We start from the raw sequence: 18138 nt of genomic DNA, 5'->3' as shown, positions 1-18138 counted from the left end.
CCGATACCACTAGTACCACAAAAAATGTATTTCAAGCATCCATCCATCCATTATCTGCAACACTTATCCTCAGTAGGGTTGCAGGGATGCTGGAGCCCATTCCAAATATTTTCAGGCATTGGGCAAGGGACACCCTGAACTGGTTGCCAGCCAGTTGCAGGGCAAACAGAGACAGACACCGCACTTGCTCATTCACACCTAGGGACAATTTGGACCGGTCAATTAACCTGACATGCATGTTGTTGGAATGTCAGAGGAAACTGGAGTGCCCAGAGAAAACCCACACAAGCATGGGGAGAACATGCAAACTCCACACAGGAAGGATGGTAGCTGGATCTATGCCGCAGACGCGCTAACAACTCATCTGCCGTATCGCCCATGCATTTAAAACAATCCCTAAGTAATATTTTTCACTGCTTTTGTAATGACTTACTGATAATTTTTTCATTGATTGGCATCGGCTCGCACAATCCGATACCAATAATACAATCAAAAATCTATTTAAAACAATCCCTAAATAATATTTTTCATTGACATTGCAATGATTTACAGGCAATTTATTTCATTGATTGGTATAGACTCCCACATACCTAACCATTAGTCCATCAAAAATTATTTTTACTACATTTATTTTCAGAATGTAACTTAAACATACAGTATTGTTGTTATTGATACATACACCAAAAAACATTATCATTAGTACATAAACAATGCCTTCGAAAAACACCCATTGTATATTCTTTATTACTATTGCATTTATTTAATAGCAATTTATTGGCAATCTATCTAATTGACCGTTATCGGCTAACACAAACCAAAACCATTATTACATCAAAAATTGTATTTACTACATTTATTTTCAGGATGATGCTGAAACCCAAATATTGAGAAGTTAATGCATTTTCACGTGGTATTTGTATCAATTTCTACATCATAAATTGTATTAGAAAATCCTTGTTTTTTTCTTCTTAATATTGCATTTATCTAATGCCAATTTATTTAATTGATTGGTATCATCTAACACGTACAGATACCGTTGGAATGTCCAAAATTGTATTGACTACATTTATATTTAGAATACTGAAACCAAAACTGGAGTAGTTATTGGTACAGATATCACATTACAATACCATTAGTACATCAACAAGGGCAGCACGGCAGGTGAGTCGCACAGTTCTAAAGTCATGGTATCAAATCCAGCTACCAGTCTTCCTATACACAGTTTGCATGTTCTCCCCGTGCTTGTGTAGGTTTCCTCTGGGCGCTCAGCACCCCCGTGACCCTACTGAGGATGAGTGGTGCAGATAATGGGTGGATAGTACATTAGCAATGGTATTAAAAATCCCTCTGGTATATATCTTTTCTTAATACAGCATCTTTCACTTTATCTGGGGCTCAAAGTGGGAAAGGATAAAAAGAGATACAATGAAAAAGAAAAAGGAAAAGGGGGGAAAAGGGTGCCTGACCTCCAGCTCTTCCTGGGGAGCAAATATGTCTCCCTCCACTTCCAAAACGCTATGGGCCCACCCAACAACCCGAAAAGTCAAGCGATGACCCGGTTCTGGATGGACTCATACTTGCGGAAGCTAAAGCTTGTATCAAACAATCATTTGATACCAGTGTCCTTTAACTTGCCACCAACACATGTCTTTATTCGGGACTTTTTAAAGAAATTTGATTCAGAAACACAAGAATGTTTTAAGTCAAGTCAAGTCATGTCATTTTTATTTGTATAGCCCTTAATCACAAGAGTCTCAAAGGGCTTCACGGTTTATTACACAGACTATTTTTTCAGAGTATTATTACACCATCCCCTGATCTGGAACTAACATGAGGGCAAGAAAAACTCAAAAAAACTCAACATGAGGAAAATGAAGAAACCTTGAGAAGGGACCGCACATGTGGCATCCCCCTTTCAGGATTACCAGACAGCAAAGGATGTTGCAATCACAAATAATACAGAGATATTGTCCAAGAAAAGTATAGGTTATTCATATGCTATGGAGTAGAAGTGTGTTTTAAGCTTAGATTTAAACATTTCCACTGAGGTTGCAGAACGGATCTTAGGGGGAAGAGCATTCCACAGCACCGGTGCCCGGATGGAGAACGCTCTCGAACCAGCGGAACACTTCTTGGCTCTTGGGATCACCAGAAGACCGGCGCTCTCAGAACAAAGGCTTCCACAGGGCCCTTATTGCTATTGTGCAAGAACGGGCAACAGTGAGTCCTGTGCAGGGGCTTGCGTTTGGCGAGCCTACAACGGTTTGGTGCAACGTGAATCATCCTGCCCTCCCAAATAGACTACAGGACCTGTCATGGATGGTGGCTCATGAGGTTCTCTCAGTCAGAGCTGTAATGCACCACCGAGGAATGTCAGCGATTTCGACTAACCCCCGACCTGGCTGTGGCGCCCAGGAGTTGGTGAGGCACCTTTTTTGTGAGTGCAGCGCTGCCGAGGACCTGTGGGCAATGGCCGGCCACCTAGGAAAATTCACGGATTTGCCAGCAGGGGAGGTCCCTGACGCACAGTACGTGCTTTACGGGGTGAGTCGGTCGAAAAGGTCACAGAACGACTTTGTCAAGGACTGGCTCACTCTCGCCACCATCAAAGACACCATCTGGACCTCCGGAAACCTGCTGGTAAGGAGGTGCAGGCAGATCCCCCCCCCCCCGTGGCTGTGCTCCGAATGGCTGCAGATACCATACAATCTGCGAGCGGCAAGCCTAGGACGCAGCCATAAAGAAGAATCGTCTGCACCCACCCGGAGGAGGGAACCGGAGCTCTACTGTGGGATTCCCGGCAGCAACGGCCTGGTTATTCAGGTGGTTATGGAAGGTAGAAGTAAGAAGGGTGAGGACCCATCTGGGCATCCAGCGCAGAGGACTGGAGGATGCTGCTTGGTTGGGTGGGAGCTTATCCCACTTGAGAAGACAGAGCTATGCCCTTGCACAATAGTATTGCCCTTTACACATTGGTTAACTGCTGTTAAAAGTGTCGATAAAATTGTTCAAACCTCATATTTTTAGAATATGACATAATTAAATTGTGAATGTATTTAATTGCTGTTAAAAGTGTCAATTAAAAACTCATATTGTTGGGATATGATATAATGAAGTTGTTTGTTTAATTGCTGTTAAAAATGTCGGAAAAAATTGTTGAAACGTCATATTGTCAGATATAACGAAATTGTGAATATGCTTAATTGCTGTTAAAATTGTGGAGAAAAATTGTTCAAACCTCACATTGTTTATTTGCTGTTAATAGTCCCAATAACATTGTTCAAACTAAAAAAACAAAAAATCTATTTAATTGGAGTTTTTATAATTGACTGGTATCGGCTCCCACATACAGTCGCTTCCAAAACTATTTGGCCCCCTTGAACTTTGATAGATAGATAGATACTTTATTCATCCCCGAAGGGAAATTCACATTTCCAGCAGCATCCCTGAGCTGAGAACAATCGAAAATAACACGGGAGCTGCTGGAGTGGCTGCCATTCGTGACGGCGCCGGAAGAAACGATTCAATTTGAATCATGTACAAACAAACAAACCTTTTGCCACATTTCAGACTTCAAACATAAAGATATAAAACTTGAATTCATTGGAAAAAAAATCAACAATAAGTGGGACACACTTTATTGGATATTTTGAACTATTTTTAACAAATAAACAAACGAAAAAGTGGGTGTGCAAAATTATTACTTTCAGTGCAGCAAACTCTGTCCAGAAGTTCAGTGAGGATCTTCTAAATGACTAACAATGATAAATGGAATCCACCTCTGTGTATTCAAGTTTCTGTATAAATGCACCTGCACTGTGATAGTCTCAGAGGTCTGTTTAAAGCGCAGAGAGCATCATGAAGAACGACGAACACACCAGGCAGGTCCGAGATACTGTTGTGGAGAAGTTTAAAGCTTGATTTGGATAAAAAAAGGTTTCCCAAGCTTTAAACATCCTGAGGAGCACTGTGCAAGCAATAATATTGAAACGGAAGGCGTATCAGACCACTGCAACTCTTAATCTTAATGCTTTGTAGCACCACCTTTTGCTGCCATTACAGCTGCAAGTCCCTCGGGGTATGTCTCAGTTTTGCACATCGGGAAACTGATTTTTTTGCCCATTCCTCCTTGCAAAATAGCTCGAGCCCAGTAAGGTTGGATGGAAGCGTTTGTGTCCTGGATTCCACAGCGCCTTTACGCCTTAAATCAGGACCTAAAAGACGCACGCCTTGGTTTACTGATGAAATGATCTGCATTTATATAGCACTTTCCAAGTCAATGAAGACTTCCCAAAGCGCTTTACAATGTGCTTCACATTTACCCATTCACTGATGGATTTCATCTGTAAATAAGTTGTTTTACTGTTGCATATGGTGTATATTCTTGCTTAGTGTGCCATTCTCGCCTAGTTCAATAGAAGTAATATTGTTGATACGATAACATGTAAGTTTAAACAGGTGTTGATACGATAAGATGTTGTGAAAGCAGATCTCAAACTGTTTATTTGTCACTCCCACTCCCTTTAGCAGAGGAAACATGTAAACTAGGGCGTTCCTAATACAATAAAAAGGCAAGGACGAAATAGACTTTTTCAGAGTGTCTAGTAGACTGTAACAGGCAGTCTATGGTAATCTCTCCTTGCAAGTAAGTGATACTCACGTCTCTGTGTCTTCTTTGAGTGTTGGGGTTAACCTAACATTCACACACACACTCACACACCAATAGCGGCCGTGCAGCCATGCAAGGCGCCAACCTGCTTATTGGGGCCTTAGGTGGTTCAGTGTCTTACCCAAGGACACTTCGACATGTAACACGGATTCGAACTGCAAACTCCTGATCCCAAGACTTGCGCTGTATCTCCTGAGCCAATGATCTTTTACTGGCAATGGACTCCGGCGCTTCATCACTCTTGCTGCTGCTGGACCTTAGTGCTGCCTTTGACACTGTGGACCATAATATCTTACTAGAACGGTTGGAAAAATGGATTGGTCCCTCAGGAACCATCCTCTTATGGTTCAGGTCCTACCGCTCAGATAGGACGCACTGTTTTAAATATGGTGAAATGACATCTGAGCCCTTTAGTGTTACCTGTGGGTTCAGTACTTGGCCCCCTTCATTTCCGCATGTACATGCTTCCATTAGGTGATATAATTCGGAAGGTATATCAGTTTCCATTGCTACGCAGATGACACCCAACTATATCTTCCGATGGAAAAATCGGCCACACTAAACTGTGGAAATTTGGAGGCCTTCCTCACTTAGATAAAAGAATGGATGTCACTCAACTTCTTGCACCTTAACTCTGAAAAGACCGAAATGCTTGTTATTGGTCCATCTAAATGCTGTGATTTGTTCTCAAAAACGTCTCTGAATATTGACAAATGTAATATCACCCAGAGTGACTCAGTCAAAAATGTAGGTGTCACATTTGACCCCGATCTGTCCTTTCAAACACATTTTAAGAATATTACTAGACAGCTTTTTTCCTTCGTCGTTATATTGCTAAAATTCGCCCTATGCTGTTTCAGTCGGATGCGGAGATCATAATTCATGCGTTTGTTACCTACCGTCTCGATTACTGTAATGCACTACTCTCCTGTCTCCCAAAGTCCAAAATCAAGGGCCTTCAGCTAGTACAAAATGCTGCAGCGAGGCTTTTAACTAAGACAAGAAAGTTTGATCACATTACCCCGATTTTAGCAAACCTTTATTGGCTCCCTGTTAGCTTAAGATGGGATTTTAAGGTTATGTTGGTATTATATAAAATCATGCACGGACTTGCTCCCTCATATATTTCAGATTTAATTTTCCACTATGTTCCGGTCCGGAGCCTTCGCTTTGAAAACGTTGGTTCGCCATTCGGGCCCCGGTGCTGTGGAATGCTCTTCCCCCTGAGATTCGATCTGCAACCTCAGTGGAAATGTTTAAATCTAAGCTTAAAAGACACTTCTATTCGATACCATATGAATAACCTATATTTCATGTTGTTTATATGTATATTATTTGCCCTCATGTAGGTTTTAGATGAGGGGAGGATGGGATTTTTAAGGGTTATTTTTCTATCTTCTTTATTCATTATTCATTATCCGTTGTCGGTCAGTTCATAATACGTTACAAAGCCTAGTAGCTGGGACTCTTACACTCAGCCAAAAGGCCAAGCTAAGGTCCTAGCCTTAAAGCCTTGCTGCGATCATTGCGAATGCACCGCTCCCGGAAGTACTGCAATACCGGGAAGATGCGTGGAGTGGACAGAGCAAACGAGGTTCCTCAAATCATTTGGAACTTCAGATGGTGTAATAATAGTCTCATTGCCAAACCCTTTATCTGAGCAGCCCTTTGAGACTCTTTGTGATTAAAGGCTACACAAATAAACATGGGGTTTGAACAATTTTTATTGACACAAATAAACATGACTTGATTTGACCTTCCACAGATTCTCAATTGGATTGAGGTCTGGACTTTGACTTGGCCATTCTAGCACCTTGATATGTTTTTTGGTGAAACATTCAATTGTAGTTTTTGCTTTATGTTTTGGTTAATTGTCTTGTTGGAAGAAAAATCTCCGGACCAGTCTCAGGTCTTTTGTGGACTCCATCCGGTTCTCTTCCAGAATGGTCCTGTATTTGGCTCCGTCCATCTCCTTATCAATTTCAACCATCTTCCCTGTCCCTGCTGAAGAAAAGCTGCCCCAAGCCATAATGCTGCCACCACCATGTTTGACAGTGGGGATGGTGTGTTGAGGGTGCTGATCTGTACTGCTTTTACGCCAAACATCACGTCTTGCATTGTTGCCAAAAAGTTCGATTTTGGTCTCATCTGACCAGAGCACCTTATCACCTTACCCCATGTTTGGTGTGTCACCCAGGTGGCTTGTGGCAAACATTAAACAACACTTTTTATGGATATCTTTAAGGAATACACACATATATACATACATACACACACATATATATATATATATATATATATATATATATACTGGACTGTCTCAGAAAATTAGAATATTGTGATAAAGTTCTTTATTTTCTGTAATGCAATTAAAAAAACAAAAATGTCATACATTCTGGATTCATTACACATCAACTGAACTATTTCAAGCCTTTTATGATTTGAATATTGCTGATTTTGGCTTACAGCTGAAAAAAACTCAAAAATCCTATCTCAAAATATTAGAATACTTCCTCAGACCAAGTAAAAAAATAATTTCATAACAGCAAAACTAAATCAAACATTTGAAAATGTCCATTGATGCACTCAGTACTTGGTTGGGAATCCTTTTGCAGGTATTACTGCATCAATCCGGCATGGCATGGAGGCAATCAGCCTGTGGCATTGCTGAGGTGTTATTGATGCCCAGGATGCTTCGATAGCGGCCTTCAGCTCATTTGCATTTGTAGGTCTGGTGTCTTTCATCTTCTTCTTAACTATACCCCACAAATTCTCGATGGGGTTCAGGTCAGGGGAATTAGCAGGCCAATCAAGGACAGTGATGCCATGGTCAGTGCACCAGTTACTGGTGGTTTTGGCACTGTGGGCAGGTGCCAGTTCATGCTGGAAAATGAAATCCTCATCTCCATAGAGCTTTTCAGCAGATGGAAGCATGTAGTGCTCTAAAATCTCTTGGTACAGAGTTGCATTTACTCTGGACTTGATGAAACACAGTGGACCAACACCAGCAGCTGACATGGCTCCCCAAACCATTGCTGACTGTGGGAACTTCACACTGGATTTCAAGCAACTTGGATTTTGCTCCTCTCCAGCCTTTCTCCAGACTCTGGCGCCTTGACTTCCAAATGAAATGCAAAACTTGCTTTCGTCTGAAAAGAGGACTTTGGACCACTCTGCAACTGTCCAGTGCTTCTTCTCCATAGCCCAAGTCAGACGCTTCTTCCGTTGTCTTGAGTTCAGAAGTGGCTCGACCATGGGAATACGGCTATTGTAGCCCATTTCCCGGACACGTCTGTGAACTGTGGCTTTTGATACCTGGACTCCAGCTTCAGCCCACTGTCTTTGAAGCTCCCCCAAATTCTGGAAGCGGCTCTTCTTCACAATTTTGTTAAGGCTGCGGTCATCTCTCTTGGTTGTGCAGCGTTTCCGGCCACATTTTTCCCTTCCAACAGACTTTTTGTGGATATGCTTTGAAACTGCACTCTGTGAACAGCCTGCTCTTTGAGAATTTTCCTCTTGTGTCTTACCCTCCTGATGGAGGGTATCAATGATGGTCCTCTAGACAGCAGTCTTCCCCGTACTTGTGATTTAGTTTACTGAACCAAGCTGAGTGTTTTTAAGGCTCAGGAAACCCTCGAAAGGTGTTTCGAGTTAATTAGATGATTCAGGTGATTAGTTGAATAGCCTACTTGTATACTTTTTCATGATATTCTAATATTTTGAGATGAGGATTTTTGAGTTTTCTTAAGCTGTAAGCCAAATTCAGCAATATTAAAATAATAAAAGGCTTGAAATAGTTCAGTTGATGTGTAATGAATCCAGAATGTATGACATTTTTGTTTTTTTAATTGCATTACAGAAAATAAAGAACTTTATCACAATATTCTAATTTTCTGAGACAGTCCAGTATATATATATATATACAGCGTATCCGGAAAGTATTCACAGCGCTTCACTTTGTCCACATTTTGTTATGTTACAGCCTCATTCCAAATTGTATTAATTTAATCTCTTATCTCAAAATTCTACACAAAATACTCCATTATGACAATGTGAAAAAGTTTTTTTTTTACTTTCTTTGAATTTATTAAAAATAGAAAACTGAGAAATCACATTTACATAAGTATTCACAGCCTTTGCCATGAAGCTCAAAATTGAGCTCAGGTGCATCTTTTTTCCACTGATCATCCTTGAGATCTTTCTACAGCTTAATTGGAGTCCACCTGCAGTAAATTACGTTGATTGGACATGATTTGGAAAGGCACACACCTGTCCATATAAGGTCCCACAGTTGAGTGTGCATGTAAGAGCACAAACACCAAGCATGAAGTCAAAAGAATTGTCTGTAGACCTGCGAGACAGGATTGTCTTGAGGCACAAATCTGGGGAAGGATACAGAAAAAATTATGCTGCTTTGAAGGTCCCAATGAGCACAGTGGCCTCCATTATTCGTAAATGGAAGACATTTGGAACCACCAAGACTCTTCCTAGACCTGGCCGGCCTTCTAAACTGAGCGATCGGGGAAGAAGGGCCTTAGTCAGGGAGGTGACCAAGAACCCGATGGTCACTCTGTCAGAGCTCCAGCGTTCCTCTGTGGAGAGAGGAGAGCCTTGCAGAAAAACAACCATCTCTGCAGCAATCCACCAATCAGGCCTGTATGGTAGAGTGGCCAAACAAAAGCCACTCCTTAGTAAAAGGAACATGGAAGCCCGTCTGGAATTTGCCAAAAAGCACCTGAATGACTCTCAGACCATGAGAAACAAAATTCTCTGGTCTGATGAGACAAAGATTGAACTCTTTGGTGTGAATGGCAGGCGCCATGTTTGGAGGAAACCAGGCACCGCTCATCACCAGGCCAATACCATCCCTAAAGTGAATTATGGTGGTGGCAGCATCATGCCGTGGGGGTGTTTTTCAGCAGCAGGAACTGGCAGACTAGTCAGGATAGAAGGAAAATGAATGCAGCAATATGTAGAGATATCCTGGATGAAAACCTGCTCCAGAGCACTCTTGACCTCAGGCTGGGGCGAAGGTTCATTTTTCAGCAGGACAACGACCCAAAGCACACAGCCAAGATCTCAAAAGAGTGGCTTCAGAACCACTCCGTGAATGTCCTGGAGTGGCCCAGCCAGAGTCCAGACTTGAATCCGATCTAACATCTCTGGAGAGATCTGAAAATGGCTGTGCACAAACATCTCCCATCTAACCTGATTGTGCTTGAGACTTATTGCAAAGAAGAATGGGCAAAACTGCCTAAAGATAGGTGTGCTTAACTTGTGGGATCATATTCAAAAATACTTGAGGCTGTATTTGCTGCCAAAGGCTGATCAACAAAGTATTAAGCAAAGGCTGTGAATACTTATGTAAATGTGATTTCTTAGTTTTCTATTTTTAATAAATTCAAAAAAAGTAAAAATAAAACCTTTTTCACATTGTCATAATGGAGTATTTTGTCTAGAATTTTGAGATAAGAGATCAGCTTAATACAATTTGGAATGAGGCTGTAACATAACAAAATGTGGAAAAAGTGAAGCGCTGTGAATACTTTCCGGATGCACTGTATATACATACATACATATATATACATATACATATATATATATATATATATATATATATATATATATATATATATATATATATATATATATATACACATATATATATATGTATATATATATATATATATGTATATGTAACGGGTGTAATAATAACTTTTGTTTTATTGAAATTCCTGCTGAAATATGTGTATAGTTTTTGCTAAATGTCCTGCAATGATGAGTCCAACAGTGCCATCTGCTGGTATGGGGTGGGGTTTGATTTTGGCTTCTGACATGTGACCGGGAGGCGGGGTTTGTTGGCAGTCTTACCAGAGAGAACTGCAATGGTAAGACACATTTTTGGGTGCTCCACAAAAGAAGTTAATTTTAAACATTATAACCCCAGCTGACAAATCACTCAACATGCACAGTAATGTGATTGATATTGTCAAGTTGTTTAGGTTTATTTTCGTTTTGTTTCTGTTTTACTAAACTATGAATTCCCCTTGTAGAGATCAAAGAGATCAAAGCCAACAGAAAAGCAAATGTTGTGACTCATCCATTTGCAGGTAAATTGTACCCGTTTTTATACTCATTATTGTTTTTATTTCTATTTTCTCATATACATTAAAAAAGGATGATGTTGGTTAAAATTCAGACTAAAGAAAAATATGTTGAATTGATTGTAAACGTTAAAAATCCACTATACGATCTCTTGTTAAAAGTATCTAGTTAAAATTTAAAGATGTAAAAATGTATTGTGATATTCTAAAATGTAATTTATGTAAAGTGAAAAGAAAGCTCTTTGATATGCTTTGTTGGCAGTCTTACCAGAGAGAACTGCAATGAGATCAAAGCCAGCAGAAAAGCTAATGTTGTGACTCATCCATTTGCAGAAACTGTAATAAAAACCTCATCATCCAGTCCAGTGTAAATGTGGATCTTTGGTGGGACACGTACACCGCGGTTACATATATACATACACATACATACATATATATATATACACACATACATATATATACACAGGTACATACATATATATATACATACATACACATACATACATACATATATATATACATACATACACATACATACATACATATATATATACATACATACACATACATACACATATATATATATATATATATATATATATACATATATATACACATACATATATATATATATATATATACACAGTAAGACCTCGGTTATCGCGGTTAATAGGGATCAAAACCACCCGCGATAAGTGAAAATCCGCGAAGTAGCGACGACCCTTCAAAAAAAAAAAAAAAAAAAAAAAATCAACCAGAAGATGTCGTCAGGTGGTGTCCAACCGTCATTGGGCGTTTCGACCCTTAACAACAACGCCCTCGAGTTGGCCGGCAGTGATGGCCAGTCACTGCCCATCTTCTCCTGATGCCCAGCTAAACTCCTCTCTCCTACTCCAGAGCCAGCAAGAGGCTCTCTCCGCGGCTTCCCCCACCCTTTTGGCAGCTGCCTTCCTCTCCCTTCCACTTATTCCCAGAGCTGTTAATGTGTCCCATACAGACTGTGCTGGGAAGCCCCTGCACCTGACCTCCACTGGGAATAGCCAGGTCTGCCATCCCTTGTCCCTGCACTATTGGACCAGCTCTTGATTTTTGGCGTCTTTCCTTTCATGGGCTTCGCTACATCCTTCTTCTTCGTATCTCTGGTTCATAGTTAATAATTGTAGTCATATTTTGTTCAAGCATACCTCAAGGTGCATAGACATAGCAAAACAATTTTATTATTACCATACACTGGGAATACGGTTAGCCCGTCTTACAACGTTTTAACTTTATGGCATTTCCACCACTATACGACAACAAATCATTCAAGCCGTTTGTGTGTATGTAGTGTCACGCCTTTAAGATACTTACCTGTCTGCTATTGGTCGACTTCAAACAAAATAATAGTCTGCTATTGTGTGCATCATGACATCATTAAAATGCCAATATGATATTGACTGAATTACCACCAACAATGCCTTTGTACTCATTTCCTTCTAAACTTTGCGAGTCAGCGATAAAACACTGTATTTCCTGCCCTGTATTTGCTATGTCTCAAGGCTTGCAATAATGCTAAAGGAAGAAACAAAAACATGATAACCATGGAAATGAAGTAATCTTTGTGGGTTGTTTTATCGATTCCCACTATAAAAAACAATTATTCTGACTTTGTGCTGTTTTTTGTGTCTATAGACTTATGTCTCTAAAATGTTTGTCTGCTCTTGGTTGAGGTTAAATAAGATGATAGTCTCCTGTTAGTGTGCGTCACGGCATAGCGAAAATGCCAATATGCTATTAGCTGAATTATCTCCCACAATGCCTTTGTCTTCATGTTCTTCAAATCTTTGCGAGTCAGCAATAAACACTATTTCTTTTCTTCCTGTATTTGCTCTGTGTCCTAAGGCTTGTAGTATTGCTATAGGGAGAAGCAAAAACATGATAACCATAGAAATGAAGTGATCACAGTGGGTTGTTATATCGATCCAGCCAATTGCAATTGCCCCTGATGTGAAGATATAAATATGGTAAACTTAAATATGATGCTAAATATTCAGTTTTTGCGGTGTCAGTGCCGGGAAGAACAACAACACGAGGCTCCTGTACAAGAAAAAGGACGTTTATTGTCGCATTTCTAACATCACGCATGTGTATCCTTAGATTGAGGTCGTCGTTTCCTTTGAGATGATCCTGATGAGGTGAGAACACTCTCGCATGCACGTCTCTACACTCACTCTCACACATTTGCACTCACACAGTGACAGCTCTTCACAGTCTCCATACAAAATTCCAAATACAAAGATCACGATAAAAACAGTGTCCACTTTTCTTTACAAAGTGTAATCGCTATTGTTTTCTAATCTGTAGAAAGACCCCATCAATATTGTTATTTTTTTTTGTCTTTCTCTAGAACTCAAGAGTAAGATATACAGCGTGACTAGAATATCCAGAGAGCAAAAGAGTCTGTGCAAGTGAAAAAAGAGAAGAATGAAACGTAAAAACGCACACACACAGAAAAAAAATATACTTTTTTGTCCCGGGAGTGTGAGTGAAAAAAAGTAAAGAAAACTAATGTGATTCATTGTTAAGGGTTTTTATCGTATGAATTTACACACTTTTGATACGGTTTGTAATTTTCTCTGAGTGTGCAACGGGTTTGTCAAAATAATGCTACATTTTCTAGAGGATTTCTCATACACAAATTATATTTCAAAGTTTGCAGTAACTCTTAAGGAGGCTCGATAAAGAGCCTGATTTACCCGCAAGTGCGACCCGAAAAAAAAGGTTTATAACCACGATTAGCACAATGAAAGGATAACAAATATAACACCATAATTATTTATTTTATGACATAACTGCCGCTGAGACCAAATTATGTGCTGTGCACCCGACTAAATGACTTAGTCACATCAGTGCTCCCAGTAGAAAAAGTGACAGCAGCTCAATTTTTGTGTACCTGTCCTATGGTCCATTTGGTCCAAGGTCCTATGCCTAACAGTTCATTCCAGTAGTGTTAAATTATTAAAATATATAATTGAATAAGCTGTCACAATTGCACGAGTTTTTCAGTTATATTAGTTTTACTATTTAATCAGCACATAATTACTTACATTACCAATGTATGTGTTATAAATGCACCTTATGCCTATCCACATATTTCAATGGAGTATATACTCTTTGTATTCATTTGATGTTTCAAGTTTTCCATTAATTTGGTACTGTCCTAGTTATTTTTCCAAGTGACCTTGAGTCTACCACTCTTATCAAAATACATGCAAAAGCCAATTAGATCCAGCCTTAACATAAGTCTCTTGTGAAGATGCGATTTCCTTTCTTTGCCTGTTTACGTTTAAGTTTCCATTTAGCCAATCTGGTTTACTATAAAAACCGCGGTCAGCCATTTTTCGATGCCTTTTGGAGGGATATCCCCATCCTGAGCGGGCCCAGGGTATACTCAGTTATATTTTTATTTTGTAACTGTAATACAAGTTTGCTCTCTTCAGCACTTTTATCCCTTAGTCCAAATACTCGGTCCGAATCCCCAGAGTTGAACCAAAACCTTGAGAAGTTATTGTTACAAATGAACAGAGTGACACACTTAAAACATATTTGCATCCAGGTATTATTCAAGTGGCTGACAATTGACCGTAATAGAGAGTGTTTTTAAGTCTTAGCACATGATCAATACGACATGTGATAAATGGTTGGTTTGTTTTCCAGTGATCTAACTCAGCAGCTAAGAACGCATGTTGCGTTTTGTTCAAGGTGCACGGTAACTTTATAACTTAGCGCAGGGATGGTGAAACGATCCGTTATGTTCAAATTTTAGATTTTGAACTTATTTTAGCATGCGAACACATTCAGTGCTATTGACTGCTAAATAGGTAGGCAGTAAGGGTGCTAACAACTGCAAAGCTTCAGCTTTTATTTTGCTAGCTTAGCGTTAACTAAATAGAATCTAGGTTGTCATAATTTAACCCTTAAAGCCCCAAAATGAAAAGAAATGTGCAAACTCCAAAGTGTGCAGATGTGCGCCCATATAAGTGAGAGTATTTACACAGTATTATGAAGACTCACTTAGCAGCAAACCTTTGCTTTGTTATTATTTTTATTTTTTTTTAACATTTTTATGACAAAGAATAAAAAGGTTTGAATACTACAAGGCAGCACTAAGCAAACCTTAAAAGTTGACCGCTGAGATTCCCGAGTGACATTCTTTGTCGAGATCTCTTATTGACATCTTTTCATTTAAAAAAAATATTTTTTAAGGAAAGGACAAACACTGGAAAGAAAAGTTTCACTGGGTTAATTTTGCGTATTTGAAATATTTTTTCTTGTTTTACAATATATTCTAAATAAATAATACCTATTATTATTAGTCGAATCAACTAAACTAATTTCAAATGTTATTTTCTAGCATTATTCTGTATTTTTTGTTTTTCAAAGAAAATAAATTAATAAATTAACTAACTAATTAATATTTCCGTATTTTTGTTATATAGTAAAAATACTTAAAGTAATGCATTGATACTTAAAATTGGCAGCTAAATTAATCTAACCAATCTGAAAATTATTTTCTTGTATTATTTTTTTCAGCTTGTTTTTCAAAGAAAATAATACTTGAATACAGGTAAAATTAATTTTACTGATATATTTCTTGTTTGATATAATTATTTTACTACATTTAAAAAAATTGTAGTATAGTAAAATACTTAAAATAATGCAATATCATTCTTTCTTTCTTAAATGAAATTCATATTGTTCTATTGAATATTATTAAGATATTATTTTATATTTTATTTTTCATTTATTATGTTTTCTTATTTCACATTTAAGAATAGCATTAAAAGTTGTTTGTGAAAAAAAGAATTCAATTGTTTTAAGACATGTTTTCCTTTTTCAACTATTTTTGAGGATTGTTTTTGCAGTAATTGAAACAATACTTTGAATATTATATTTTTCATTTAATATTTTATTAGAGAAAGGACAGTTAAGAGGACAAACAATACTAATATTAAGCAAAATTATCTGAAAGTATTACATTTCCAATAGTCTTATTTTTTAAATCTGTTTTTATTCACAATTTACGAAACATCTAGGATTGGATATGTTAGATAAATTTGGACTTTGAAAAGTTTCCCTTTGAAATAATTATTAAATTATGAATATTTTTTCCCCATTTTTTTTCTTTCTTTTTAACTTTTATTTTTGTATGGAATGTGGGTACTTCAGTCACCTCTGGTTAAATTCATCCAGTAGTTTAATGCTGCTTTAATAACTATAATACACGAAAAAAAATAAAAAAATAAAAAGCAAGTGTGCTAAGTATGTAAGATTTGTGTTTGGTTCAGTAGGCATAAGTGTTTGTAGAAAATAATAAGAAAAAAGACCCATTTTGCACATGTGATAGAAAATGAATAATTTCAACTCATAATAATAATAATATAAACATTAACTAGTCAACAAGGATGTCAAATCCGATTTTCCCCAAATTCTCATTTACTTTCTAAGAAGTTTTCATAAACCTCCCCTTTATTTTGCTATGGTTTTATATAATTCAATTTTCACAACAATGACAATATATTACAGTAGACCCTCAGGATACAGTGCCTTTCAACATATTTATTTTACGGTGTGGAATATGATGTTTTTTCTGGCCCCTCTTTACAGCATTTACCTCACTTTAAGACAATAAATTATTATGCATTATTATGCATGCCCAAGAGCTTTGCGGTATTAGTGTCTGATATTGGTTGATGTCATAAAATGCTAGTCCGCTATTGGTTTGTATCATGGCATCATTAAAAATGCCATTCTGCTATTGGCTGAACTACCTCTCACAATGCTTCGCTTTCTCTTTGTCCAGTTCAGAATCTTGTGTGCTTCGTAAGGACTTAGCAAGTTGGCGATACAACCCTGTGTAATATTTGCTAGTCATCCTTGCATTGATTTTAAAAGGGAAGCAAAAAGATGATAACCCTGAACACGGGTCTTGCTATTTAAAAAAAAACACGGCATCGTTGCCCTTGCTAATGAATATGGCCATTACCAATTGATTGACAGTTATTCACAATAAAAAAGAATTAACTTTATCGTCATTGGTATCAACGTTGTGAAACATGGCACTTCAGGGTAAAACACGTGGCATAATGACTTTAAATCGAAAAAGATGAAAGACTATCAGGATAAATAAGGAGGCAATTTTAGTCACAAAGTATTCAAACCATGCAAGTGAAAGTTTTAAAATGAGTTTAATTCATAATCCTCCGTTGCTGTCTCCTCCGCCCCCTTTGCATCCACCTGCTACTCCGCTTCACAAGCTCAAGCCACATCACACTAAAGGTAAATAAAAATTGTATTTTATATTTATGTACGTTTTTTTTCATATATTAGACATCAGTAGTACTTACTATATATTATTTTGTTATTTCTTTGTTTCTATCTGGGGTCGAGGGATTCGAATGACATTTGCTAATTACCATAAGTTTCTATCCCCTGTTCACTTTGCAAACTCCATCTCAGTGTTGTATCCCGGGGGTCTACTGTAATCAATTTCCCAAAAATTAAAAAAATCCCTATTTTTCATTCAACAAGTCAAGTTGTTTTTTATCTTTTCCCTTTCAGCAACATGTCTTTTTCCACAGAGCTCACACTTACGGGCCAAAGACTTCTTTTAAAAAACGAAAGTCGGGCCATGTCCATTTGGTTCTTGGCAGACCAGTGAAGTGGTCCTGCAAAGAAGAAGGGGAGATGTGCTACAAACCGTCCGCAGGGAAGGTCCCCCAGACTGCTGAAGCTTCAGGCGACCTCCAAAAGTGCGGGTCCCGTGAAAGCGTGGCAGGGCTCCGCCGGACCATTAAATTGGGGTGAGGGGCTCGTTTCGCAAATACCCCGGGAACCAAGATTATCGTGGGGTACAGGTTTACCAGTTCATCATGGAGCTTCTGTTGAGGGTCATGAAAAACACTTGGCTGCTCCCTCCCGAACGGACGGATGCAAAGAACACCTGAATGTGACAAGCGTTTTTTTTTAAAAATAAATTCTTTATCCTGTTTAAAGAAAAATATTGCCATAAAGGCCAACAACCAAAAAAATTAAACTAAAATCAAATCAGCCTTTAAATAAGTTGATAGAAAAATACATATTTTTCTTCAAATGAAACTTCTCAACTGACAGTAATACGCTACTGTTCCAATTGTTCTAAGAAAAAAACTGAATATTACCTACATCAGGGTTTGGGAACCTATAGCTGGTGAGCTCTTTTCATGAATACATCTGGCTCGGAAATAAAAGAAAGCTTTTGCTATTTTTCTGAATCGTCTTAAGTGTAAACAGAGGAATAGCCACCATAAACCATGCAAAGCCAAAGAAACATTGTTATTACCAAAG

The 18138-nt window shown here is 38.3% G+C and overlaps 1 protein-coding gene across 4 annotated transcripts in view; it reads right to left on the bottom strand.

Annotated features, from left to right (window-relative positions):
* Window positions 1-12852: 12852 nt before the first annotated feature.
* LOC148348039 (TRAF2 and NCK-interacting protein kinase-like) overlaps window positions 12853-18138 on the bottom strand; it is an 87788-nt gene continuing 82502 nt past the window's right edge. For all 4 annotated transcript variants that reach the window (XM_088322465.1, XM_088322463.1, XM_088322466.1 and 1 more), the window contains one exon: window positions 12853-17755. In XM_088322465.1, the coding sequence (XP_088178591.1) occupies window positions 17672-17755 (84 nt within the window). In that variant the 3' untranslated portion in view covers window positions 12853-17671. The remainder of the gene's footprint in view (window positions 17756-18138) is intronic.

The sequence above is a fragment of the Urocampus carinirostris genome, chromosome 18 (genome assembly GCF_059441175.1).
Source record: "Urocampus carinirostris isolate Australia breed hairy pipefish chromosome 18, RoL_Ucar_1.0, whole genome shotgun sequence".
In the NCBI taxonomy this organism is placed as follows: Eukaryota; Metazoa; Chordata; class Actinopteri; order Syngnathiformes; family Syngnathidae; genus Urocampus; species Urocampus carinirostris.
This window is presented reverse-complemented; position numbering and strand designations above follow the sequence as displayed.